The following is a 12,289-nucleotide window of genomic DNA, read 5'->3' on the forward strand; positions in this document are numbered from 1 at the left end:
CGATGTCCAAACACATACACACACTCAAACAAACCCATAAACAAGCCCGTAAACAAACAAACACACAAAAAAATGCACAAACAAACAAAACCCCGCCCTCTTCGCAATCTCGCCCAATTTTCGCATATTGTGTATATATATTTATATATATATATATATATATATATATTTACTTATTTATTTATTCATTTATCACTAACCCTCACCCCCTCCCTCCCTCCCTCTCTTCTTCCTCCTTCCTTCGTCGCAATACAGAGAGAGAGAGAGAGAGAAAGAGAGAGATAAGTCATTCCTCTCACCAAGAAAAACCTGTCGAAAAATCCGGGACCGCTTTTATCTCCCGCCACGACGTCGGCGGCGGGGGAAATCCGTGCCAGCTTCATCATTTCCTCTTATCTCATCAGCTACGCCCAGCAAGCACAAAGCCATCCATCCATCCATCCCATCCATCCCATCCCATCCCACCCCTCTCCTCTCCCCGCAACGAGTCTTCTCTTTCTCTCTCTCTTCTTTTTTTATTCATATATCTCGTCGCGTTCACGTAGTGTGCCCGCTACCGTCCAGCCAGCCAGCCATAGTCTCGCTCTATCTATCTATCTATCTATCTATCTATCTATTATCTACACGATCCGAAGCATGCGATTGTGTACCGTTTCGCCCAGCTAGTTTGACCACGTCAGGCAGCGGAGAGGACGTAATTGAGATTGAGATTGAGATCGAGAATCGAGGTGGGAAAACTGGGCTTGCTTGGGTTGCGGGGTTGCCTTAGCGTAAGTAGTAAGTGGACAAGAATACAAAGGTGATGGTCTAGGGAGCCTTTTAAGACCGCGGAAGATCGCATCTTCATATCATGGATCGAGATTTTTGAGTCGGAAAAACACGGGTACGGGTATTCCGCACCATCCCATCTCGACGTCCGCGAAGCCGAAGAGGTCAAGCTCATCATCGTCCGAACATGGCCTCGCAAATATTAGTTGCAGCCAGATAATGCCTCGAGCCATACTGCGAGGAAAGTTCGGCTTGGGTTCGGCAAGGATATGAATCACTTTGTTAATCAATTGGCTACCTTTTTCTCCCGACCGCAATCCGATCGAGCACGTTTGGTGGCATCTTGAAAAGAAGCTTTACCAAATGTTCTTCGACGTTGCGATCGATAGGTCGAATGCGGAACACGCAAGGCAAAGGATGGAAAGTGGCTTGCAAGCTGCATAGGATACATTAGATCAATCGTTGTTCGATAATTTGTATCAGAGTATGCCGGAGAGAATTAAAGCTTGTATCGCGGCTAAAGGCTGGCATACTAAATATTCAGGTTCGTGCGCTTTCGAAAAATTAGCTGAAAAATTGAGAAGGAAAGAAGGAGTCTAAGGAGTCGAATGAATTTTTTTTTTTTTTTTTTTTTAATTTGGATTTGTAATTACTGCGTAATTAAGGTATGATAAATGGATGGCTATTGTTTTTGATTTGGAGTTCTCGCTTAAATGGCCAATAGCAGTTGCCTAGTACTGTATGTACCTATATAGGTATGTACCTTATATATGCAGTGCAGTGCTATGCAGTGCCAAACAAGAGCATGCCAAGCAGCAAAGCGAGCCAGCCAATAGTAGTCGTGGAATCTCTATCTAATTGGTAAGCTTAAGCGAGATTTTCTTGCTGGTTTGGACTGATAGGGTAGGTACCGGTAGGTAGGTAGGTATCCGCGGAGAGTGTTAAATCCCTACCTAAGGGCTTGTTGCGTGGCGCTTTCTCTCTCCTTATTATTTTTTATTATTTTGTTTTGGGGCTTCGTTAGGGGGCTTGTTGATTATGAGGTCTCTCCAGGCGGTGGTGCAGCGTAAGTGAGCTACGGTAGATACCTAGATAGATATATGGACGGATAGATAGATAGATGAAAGCAAGCGAAAAAACCCATCCCACGCTCTAATCCAGCCGGCCGGCTACCCAACTAACGAAACCAACAATAAATAAACAGTCTAGTCTAGTCTAGTCCAGTCTGGTCCAGTCCAGTCCAGTCCAGTCCAGTGCTGAAAGGAAAGGAAAGGAAAGGAAAGGAAAGGGGAGGCCCATCTCTCTCTCTCTCTCTCTCTCTGTATACGTACGCTCTATGCCTTTTGCACATCATCCATCCATCCATCCATCATCTCCCTTCTTTCGTGCAGACCCACCCGGCTACATCCTGCTTTCCCTACATACATACATACATACATACATACATACATACATACATACATACATACATACATACATACATACTAGTAGTAGTACCGGTACCCCCTCTAGCCCGAAGGCAAACACTACATACACTCTCTCTCCATCAATTCCGTCTTCCTCCTTCACGTCGCGTATGGCGCTCACGAGAAAAGGAAGGCTGGGTAGGGGTTGGACGAGGTATGCCATTGTCGGTCGCATTTCTTTTCCAAGCAAGCAAACAAGCAAGCAAGCAAGCAAACAAGCAAGCCATCTTTATTTATGTATTCATCCTCTCTAGTAATTAGCTACAGTAGGTAGGTAGGTACCTCTACGTAGGAGCACAAGCGATCAACCCACACACACACACACACCCACACACATACATACATACATACATACATATCTGCATCCATCTTCCCCCCCTTGCACGCATACCAACCCCCTTTCTCAGCTCTTATTAATATCGGTGTATAGGTTACCTATATATATATATATAAAAAAAAAAAATCCCCGCGCGCTTCTTCCACCACGTCCACACCCCGAACGGTCCGCCCGTTTTCGCAGCAGAGCGAAAAGGGGGGGGGGGGGGGGGGGGTGTGTGGTCTGATCCGGAGAGGTTCTCGGCCCGCGCTACCCAGAGCGCTGCAGGATGCCGGGGCGGAGAGGGGTAGCTCACGTCGCGGCAGTTGCCGACGAAGAAGAGAGAAAGAAAAAAAAAATAAAAAAATTTCCTCGTCCGGTGAGATCGGGCGCCACCCGCTTTGCCTCCTGCCTGCCTGCCTTCCCAGGCGCGAGAGGAAACCCTTCCTCGGCAGCCTGAGGCATTAAGCGTCTGTCTCTCGAGGAAACGGACGGACGGACGGACGGACGGGCAGACGGCATCCGATTCTGCACGTCAGTGTCAGCAGCCGTGACGAGCTACTCTCTTCTCAACCCCGTCTCGCTCGCGCAGCCGTCTGTTGGTTTATTCATCTTGCCTTCTTCTCTCCCCTATCTTGCCTTCTTGCTTTATTGCTTTCTGGCTCCAATGCATGCACGAGCGCCGATCTCCAAACTCTCCAAAAGGGGGGTAAGCTTAGCAGACAGACTTCTTCCGTGGGCCGAGCTAGCCAAGTATTGCAGGGTGCAATACGAGAGAGATTGCCTTTTTGCTCCTCCTCTTCCCTTGACAGGTTCATTAGGATCGGCACGGGATTTTCGGAGGCTGGCTAGCTAGCATAGCATAGCATAGCAGCAGTTGCCTCGACAAGCCGACTCATCCCTAATGGTTTCCTTTCCTTTCCTTCCTTTCCTTTCCTCTCTAACCCCAGCGCATCTTCACCAAGCGACAGTAAACAACGACGCCTCGGGCTGAGCATCCGCTTCTTCTCCCGACTCGGATATCTAGATTCGGGCTTGTCCGAAGCGGAGGCTGGAAAACGAGATGAGAGGAGACGAGATCCATTCGCGCTCTACATCTATCTGCCGGCTCTTGTCGTGGATGATCTTGACAGACGCGGAAACACGTGTTTTGCCCGGGAGGAACCGTGGATTCGTTGGATGGCGGACCGCTCTGAAGTGACGCCAAGATGGGTGGGGAATGATGATTGGTGGAGGGAATGTCGGTTTTCTTCGCTGTCGGCTTTGGAGAGGACGGTCCTGGGAGACTGGAATTATGGATCCGATGGATTTCCTTGTTTCGTCGTAGGAGAACAGCCTGATCCTGCGATTCGAGAGGTGATATTGAAATGGGCATGTTGATATGGGAGAGTTTCCGAACGTCGGTACGTACTGATTGATACTCATCGTTGGAACGCAGCCCGGTCCTTGTTTTGGCTCCATCTCGTGATCCCGCCCTGACAGCTATTGAAAGATTTGACAGGGACTTCTTCACAGATTGGGGAGGGAAAATCAAGGCAGGAGATGGAAGGTAGATTAATAACCAATAGATTTTTTTTTTTTTTCGAAAAAGAACATTTAGGACGCGTGGAAGTCGTGGAAATCGTGCCGCGTGGGCGATACCGGGTGCGAAGCCAGCGGCCGGGTGATGATAACGGGAGCGTGATGCGACGGCGGTATGGCCCCTCCGATGCCCGCCTCGGACGATTTCGACGGCAGCATGTCCAGCTCCCGCTCCTCGTCCCCAATCTCGGTGAAGGTGCCCGACAGGCCCGTCGACAGCGGGTTGGACCGCTTGCGGGCCTTCCAGGAGCGTTCCAGGCTGCTGGTGCCGGTGCTGGCGTTGTTGCTGTTCGTGAATAAGCTCGGCAGGCGAGTCTCGAGGAGGATGTTGAGCTGGCGGAAGAAGGGCTTCAGGGTCGCGAGCGAGGAGGCGCCGAGGCCGAGGCCGATCTCGACCGTCGACCAGATGGCGAGGTCGGTGAAGTTGTAGAGGTAGTCGGGTTTGTCGAGGAGCTGTCGCGCGTACGGGATGCGAGTGACCGTGGCGAGAGATGCTCTGTGCCGCCAAGGTCAGTGCCGTGTCTCGTGCGCAGGAGGATCCAAAAAAAAAAAAAAAAAAAAAAAAAAAAAAAAAAAAGACTTACATGGATCCGATCGCGAGGATGCCAACCACAGATGCCTTGGTCTTGCGGTCCATGCTCGATTTCCAGACCACGGATACTGGCAGCAGGGCGAGAGTCCAGTCCGCCACGACATTCAGCGCCATGCTGACGTAGGTAGGTATCGTGGCTAGGGGGTGGCTGTTGCAAGAGCCCTTGATCCGGTTGTGTTCGGACGGGGTGTAGATGTACCAGTAGTAGGGAATGGGCCAGCATTGGAAGATAACGGTGAAGATGTAGAACACGTTGAAGACAGTGATGATAGCCAAGAGCGTCCGAATGGTGTTGCGCTGCCATCGCTGGTGCGAACAGATTCGCAGTAGGAGGAGACCGACGACCCACTTGACGAGGACGGCGACCAGCACGTAGAAACACCTGTGAAGATTGCCCGTCAGCGAAATGTTTTCTCTACACGTATGCCTCGGGTTGGGGGCTGCGGAGCCCGTCGGCCCGGACACAACAGGTTGCAAGATCGGAGATGGCCACGGCCGGGTTCAACGCACTTGCCCATGTACTTCCAGAAGAGTGCCTTGGGATGCTGTGACATGGGAACGTTGTGAACATGGTTGCCGAGCCCGAAGTGGATTGCCATCAAGCCGCAAAACGAATAGGCAACATATGTAGCCTTCCGAGTCCAGAGTCAGCAAGGAGGCACTGATGTTCGGAGAGGGCACCACCTACGAGCGTCACGACTGAGAGCCAGTCCTCGGCATAGAATCGCTTGAGGATAAACACGGCCGTGTAGCACCGCAGGCCAACCGTGACGATGGCGAACACCATCAGCGCGGTGAACACGCTGGCGAGCTCTGGACCCCGACTCTTGCCTTCGGTCATCTTGGGGGGAGTCGTCGACGACGACGACGATTACGTGGGGTGCGAGACGTAGATTCTGGGTGCCAGCCCTCCGGCCAGGACGGGAAAAAGTCGAAGCCGTAATCACACTTCTCAGAAGTCGAAGTAGATATTTCGGGAGCGTGGTTCATCGGACGGACAGGGCACACGCGACCTGATATGGTGAGCCTGGTGCTGGAGATAACCTTTGGTCGTGACAGACAAGCATATCGCGTGGCACCCAAATGTTTGAACTGCACGAAGCTCTTACAGCATCTACATTTAGCACAAAAGTTTCTTCGCGTGTACTAGATTTAGTAGGAAGCCAAGTTTCAAAATCGATTATCCGGGAAGGCTGCAAGATAGACTTTGGGCACCTGCAGTCAGTCAGTCTTGGTGTTGAACTGGATCTGGGAGAGAGGTATGTACCGTCGAGTTGTAGTGTAGTTGTGGTAGAGAAGAGAGAGAGAGAGAGAGTGTGTGATCTCGAGATGGTTGTAGAAATTATCATGTACGAAAACTGACTCGCCAACGCTGTCTGTCTATTCTGGATTCTCCGCTCTCCCCACCCGGTTAGATGTAAGGTATTAGTTGTAGTTGTATTTGTACAGAGTCGTTGTCTCTATCCCCAGAGCGGAACGAACAAACTGGCTGACCGAGACAGCCCAGGGGGTAACGAGCCGAGAACATATATCCAGAATGGATCCCGCCCATTGCAGCGGATTGAAAACAAGACCCGAGTTTGATTGAACAAATCTACTTGCAGCTCCCTCCCCAGCTCGCAGATATTCAATTGTGGAGCATTCCAAGAAGCTAACTTGATGAGATGTTTAATTATAGTTGGTCCGACCTCGATGAACGTCCCTTCATCTGATCATAGTTCTGTACAACTTTATGTGCATTGTATTTCATTACCAATTGTTCTTATTGTACAACTACTTGGTAACTAGATGCTCTTATTCCCGACTCTCATCTCATATCATGGTGTGTAGCTCGTTCGTGCTTCGCCGTTCTATACTTAGCCAGCTCATGCTCGTGGTCGTGGTCGTGGTGGTGGTCGTGCTTGTGCTCGTGGTCGTGCTCGTGCTCGTGCTCGTGCAGCCAGCATATCTATCCCCATGTGTTGATCTTTTTCAACCGGGGAGGAAAATTGCTAAGCGTATATTGCGTAGATTCGACTCTATATTTGGGATGATTTTCGACATGGGGGACAGACATGCTGGCCACACGAGTAATGTACGGTACGTACGTAGTAGTAGTTGCTGGTCGTGGCTCAAAGAGTTACTCCGTATACGTAGTAGTATAAACACAAAGGTTAAATATGATTAAGCCGAGTGCGAGGTATATCCAGGGACTATATTTAGTACGGGATGTACTTTATGACTGATGGTTGAGCTACTAGTACTATACCAGTACTCCGTACCCCCCTTCCAGAAAACCTACGAACCCTGTATATTTTCCAGCTTGCAGTCTTCTGCTTCTGGAACTACCGTCGAGAATACGGTGACACCAAGGGCTTAACGTTCATTCGGCTACCGCGTAAGTAGGAAGTGTGAAGGTTAATAGAGTACGGCGGAAGTTTATCATGCAAAGAGTGAGAGTGAGTGACCATGTTTCCGTCGCTAACCTTGTTGACCTGCTTGGCGGTCACAGGCAAAGCATAACTTCATCTACCCTCCACACCTCTACTGTATACTGAAACCTCATCAGGCTTGCCTCCTTCTCAGGGGGCGCTATTTAGTGGGAATCTACCGTTGCTCACGACTCTCGACATACGACGAAGATGCCATCATGCATTACTTTTGAAACGGTCGTTATCCGTCAAACGAGAGATTTTCCTTGCATTGAGGCTCAAGCCGCCGATCACGCCCCTTCGCCGGGCCTCGCATTCGCATTCTCGAAGGCTGCGCTCGAAATTTCCAGAAGGTGGACTACTGATTTCAGATGTTTCTGTGCGTCGAAGCTCTCCTCTTGGACCGAGTCGGAAGTAGAATGCCGCTGCCGACCACCATTGCTTGGGGAACGGCACTTGGATCGCCAAGTTTCAGGAACCGGGAGAACATCTACGTCGTAGTAGTAGTCAGTAGTCGGCTAAACAGGGTTTCAGATGGGCGCTCTGTTCTCTGTCGGGTCGAACCAACAAACGGACCACCCAGTGGCTCGTTGGTCAGCAGCTGGTGGGTGGGCTCCGGAGGCCGCTGTTCGAATGTCAACTTATAAGGGAGCAATGTGCTCCTCACAGAAATTCCTATCATCAAACCCCCTACGTATAACCAACTTCCACGTATGATCGACCCCCTTTGTAACCAGCCCTTGACGGTGCTTCTCGCTCAGCCGAAGACGCTGAACTTAAGGAGGTTGGAGCGAGTCCATCAAACGTTCCGCGTACCTCCACAAACTCTCTCTCCTGAGGCCCTCGCCCATTCTGCTGAGAGTCTGAGACCTGCACCGAAGCCCGAGATGGTTTTTTTGTCGAGCTTCTGGAAGTCACTTCTCCTCGGTCAGTAAAAGTAAGAAACCCTGCATCCGCAAGGGTCTCAAAGTCAAATAGAGTATGCGTGTTTGGGCCAGCGTAGCAGACCCGTCACCCGTGGGCCGTGGAGCTCGATACCGGTACTTCTATCAGCGCAGAGGAGTTACAACTAGAGTAGGATCTTGACTACGAAAAGCATGGGGGGATGTGGGGCACCGAGAACTATCTCCTCGGGCGGGCATCTCCCCCAGAGACAAGAATGATAGGCTCCATACGTGTCGCCTCAGACCGTGTAGAGTGCTGTTGAGAGCCCCTTACTCATCTCGATATCGACTCTGACTCCCGCTCTATCCAGATCACCTGAGGAAATCCGCATGCAGGAGATATAAATAAGTGCGCAGGTCCTATTTCGAGACCACTAATGACGTAGGAATCACGTCCAGATTCTCGTGTGACGGAGGGAGAGAGGAGGAGGGGAGATGCGAGAAGGGCGATGATCCGACGAAGACCGGTCGTGCGGCCGTCCAGATTGCGCAGTGAGATTGGGAAAAGTTGAATCAGCGATACTCACGGTGTCTGTCTGTACGCAGGAGCGGCTGGCTATGTACCGGTACCTGTAGGTAGACAAAGGAGGCGTTTCTCTGACTCGGACTCGGACTCGGACTCGGGCTGTGGGATTGGGATCATGGATGGGTGGATGGGTGCGACTTGGTCTCGTACCGAGGGCGTGATGTTGAGGAACGGCGCGCTTGTGCTGCGGTCATGCTTGATCGCGCGAGGTCGGATGTGATTGATTGATTGATTAATGATGTAGGTAAAGTAATATTTCCTTGCGCGAGATTTCCCCTCGATTCGCTCGCGGGTGCCCTGCGGCTGTGAAGGGAGGGAGGGAATGCGGGATGCGGGATGCGGTACCTATCGTAGGGCGTTCTTGGGGGAGGACCGGAAGTGCTGCTGGCTGATAGAAGAAGAAGAAGAAGAAGGGCAGGTGTGGATTTCAACGGTTCACTCGCAGATGTACGAGATTGCAAATTGGGAATTTCGACAGCAGATGAAACCGGGAAATATTGTTACAGCACGCCCATATCTCACGTAAGACAACGTCTCTATACCCAGCTCTCCTCCCCCCCCCCCCCAAAGCCCAATAGCCAAGCCTTCCACCATGACCAGTACTGTGCACGAAAAGCCCGAGGACTGGACGTGCAAGAGACGATGGATCGGATTCGAAGGAGCGCGCCCAACTTCCAGGTTCAGGTAAGCTTCGTCCAGCCCATCAGCACGCTCTGGTCCCACATCGGGGTCTCCATCCGCAGCACACACTCTTTCTGAAGCGAGTTGGTCGCCCTCTCGTAGGAACAGAGCACTGCTCTGAGCATGCCGCCTTCCTTGCCGCACAGCAGGGCCACCGAAGGCGGCCGCGCAGCCGCGAAGACGGTGACGGTCATCGTTCCCTGTGTGGCCAGTCAGTAGCCACCGAGTGGGAGAAGGAGGTAGGTGGGCAAGCAACGTACGGTATCGATCAGGGTAAAGAGGCGGTGTCCCGGGGGCAGACGGACAAAGTTGACACGGGGATCGGCGCCCATCCGTTCGTGGAGCATCTTCGAGCAGTACGGGCCGCTGCTTGGGGTGTAGGAGAAGCGGCCGATGCTGTTCCCGAAGGTCATGTGCTCGATCTCCTCGAGCGGGAGCGTCCCCTCGAAGCCGACCAGCCACGGCGTCGCGCCCCAGACTTTGCCGCCGTAGAGGACGGTGATGGCCCACGGCGACGTGACCAGGAGCAGGATACCGATCACGAGCAGGATCGCGCCGATGCCGCGCAAGGACGGGTACGCGCAAAACACGGCGCCGATGATGAACCAGAGGGGACCAGTGCGGATCGCGTACAAGGCCCACAGCTTCTTCCACGTGTCCCGGACCCGGAACGCGATCCGGGGGATGTCTTTCCAGCGGATGCTGATCCCGTGGCAGCCGTCGACGATCAACGACCCGTCGTGGCATACGCCTGCAACCTGGCACAGTGGCTCAATGTCCCAGAGACTGGCCCCGAGGTCGTCGGACGTGTTGAACCAGCCGACGTGGCCGGGCATCCTGGCCTGATCCATACAGATCATGCGCTCGACGATCCGATCGCTGTCGTTGGCGAGCGAGAGACGGGCGAGGGCTTGCAGTTCGGAATCCGAGGGGTCCATCCGCGGTCGCTTGGCCAAGAGGGTCATGAGAGCGTAGGCAACATCGCCACGCTGGAACTCTCTCCACTGCCGGGAGCGCAGGGCGGTGAGGCCGATCTGGATGAGCTCAAGGCGGGACAGCGTCAAGGTTCCCGTGTAGTGCTCGGCCAGAAGGCGGAATGTTTCTTCGATGTGGGGATCGTGCTCAATCCGCTGGTCGGGGAGAGTTCGGTAGGCCCAACCGCGATGGACCATCTCCATGATATCGACCGTCTCAGTCGCGTCCACGTTTTGGAGACTCTGGGGTCCAGGTGTACAGAGCATCACCTTGTGATTGCGAGACAAGAGAACCTCAGGCAAGCACCAAAGTCTCTGACCAAAGAAGATGAGCGCACTCGGGGACGCATCCGGCAAGACGATGCAGATTTGGTGCGCGCCTCTCACGACATCACAGAAGCGATGGACATCATCGGTAGCTTCCGGTTGGTCTACGGCACGGCAGTGGTAGTCGCACCAGTAGGCCTCCACACCGAGTTGCTCGCAGAGTCTTCGGGCGCGGAAGTCAAGGGTCTGGGAGTCCAAGGTCGTGGCATCCGGTTCTTCCGACGTGGGATCGGGGCGTTGGTATTGGGCTGCGGCAAAGCTAATGAAGATATAGAGGCCCGTATAGCTACCATTGTCGACGACTTGCCACCTACCTTCCCGGTAGACAACCAAGGCACGGGGTCGGATGAGCCGCTTCTGCTCTCCCTGGATTTCGTACTCTTTGTCGCTGTCATTCGATTGCTGGCCCTTGACTTTTGTCGAGACATTTGGTGCCGCATCGAGAGCGTTGAGTGCATGTTTGGGATACTCGTAGCATCGGTTGGGGAAGCCCAAGTACTGCGACCTCGCAGCGCCCGGGCCGTTACTGAGTGGCCATGAGACGAGGAGCAGGATGGCCGGCACAGCGAGGATCGATTTTCCCACGGCCAAAGCGATACTTTCAATCTTGTCATGGTTCGTTTCCATGCCGATGGCCCAAGAAGCTACCTTCAACAGAGTCGGTGCGTTTCCACCAACACTTCGACGGCGCCATTCTCCCGGTGGCTGGGTGTTCGGGCCGTCAGCAGCCTGGACCAGCATGTGGTATGGCTTCCCGAAGGTAGGGCTGATGTAGCGAGCCAAATCTCGTGGCCGGTAGGTTTCTCGCTTCAGGACATCTCGATGGAAATATTGCTCAGCCGGGGCAAGAGGCCCGTTCTTCTCGACATCACGTAGGGTTGGGTTTTGGTAGTGAAGACCTTTGAACCAGCCGGTACCCCCATTATAATGCTGACTGATATCGACCGCGGCAGGGCCCGTGGGCTGCTGCTGCGGTGTCTCCAGACGTTAGTGACGGTTTGTAGATCACTGAGTCAAGCCTACTTGGAAATCTTGTTGGTGCTCCATCTCGTCAGAATCTCTCCGTCGACGTCGAGTACCGTTCGCACAGCTGAGCAGAGGCAGCGGGAAAGTCCCAGAGGGCCGAGGGAGGACATCGGAGCAGTTATACCACGCACTACACGCCCATCCGTTTATGAGCCCATACTCGATGGATACACCGAGTAGGCCTGAATTAAGCCTCCACGGGGCCTCGAATCCACAGGGGCTGGGCTCAGCACGTTTCCATTCACCTCACGCCGATCATTGGCTTGGAGTTGAAATAGGCTGCGTGCTGTGCCGTATTGTGACAGCCCTTGAGTGGCCACATCCTCAGCCTCGGGTAATTGGGCACGCCGAGGAGAGTGAAGCTCGACGCAAAAGGTCACTGCAGTATTATAATAAATTGAAGAAGAAAAAAAAAAAGTCTAAATTTTTTTTGTTTTTAAAAATGTGTAAATGAAAAAAAAAAAAAATCTTTTAAAAAAAGATCATTATAGGTACTCGTTGATAGCACACAATACTGACGGCAGAGGACGTAACCCAGGCCGAAGAAATCTCGAACCTGACGCCGCGATCCCTATCGATCCTCCGTTGAAATAGGGTCTTCCGCATCAAACCAATGTGCATAAAAAAAACCAGCGGGAACACCTAGCTACCCACCTACCCACCCACCTCAAGGAATG

General features: G+C 52.5%; 2 protein-coding genes across 2 annotated transcripts; both read right to left on the bottom strand.

Annotated features, from left to right (window-relative positions):
• Positions 1 to 4,146: 4,146 nt before the first annotated feature.
• On the bottom strand, positions 4,147 to 5,564 carry L3040_007084 (uncharacterized protein; the record flags this gene model as incomplete). The annotated part of the gene is made up of 4 exons (XM_007296590.1): positions 4,147 to 4,627; positions 4,716 to 5,105; positions 5,234 to 5,355; positions 5,412 to 5,564. 4 exons carry the CDS (start codon positions 5,562 to 5,564, stop codon positions 4,147 to 4,149), a joined length of 1,146 nt encoding a protein of 381 aa, XP_007296652.1.
• A 3,720-nt stretch (positions 5,565 to 9,284) lies between these two features.
• Positions 9,285 to 11,633, bottom strand: L3040_007085 (uncharacterized protein; the record flags this gene model as incomplete). The annotated part of the gene is made up of 3 exons (XM_007296591.2): positions 9,285 to 9,485; positions 9,546 to 11,564; positions 11,610 to 11,633. The coding sequence occupies 3 exons, from the start codon at positions 11,631 to 11,633 to the stop codon at positions 9,285 to 9,287; spliced, it is 2,244 nt and encodes a 747-aa protein (XP_007296653.2).
• Positions 11,634 to 12,289: the final 656 nt, after the last annotated feature.

Source organism: Drepanopeziza brunnea, assembly GCF_022702325.1.
Source record: "Drepanopeziza brunnea f. sp. 'multigermtubi' strain 214-2 chromosome Unknown ctg12, whole genome shotgun sequence".
NCBI lineage: Eukaryota > Fungi > Ascomycota > Leotiomycetes > Helotiales > Drepanopezizaceae > Drepanopeziza > Drepanopeziza brunnea.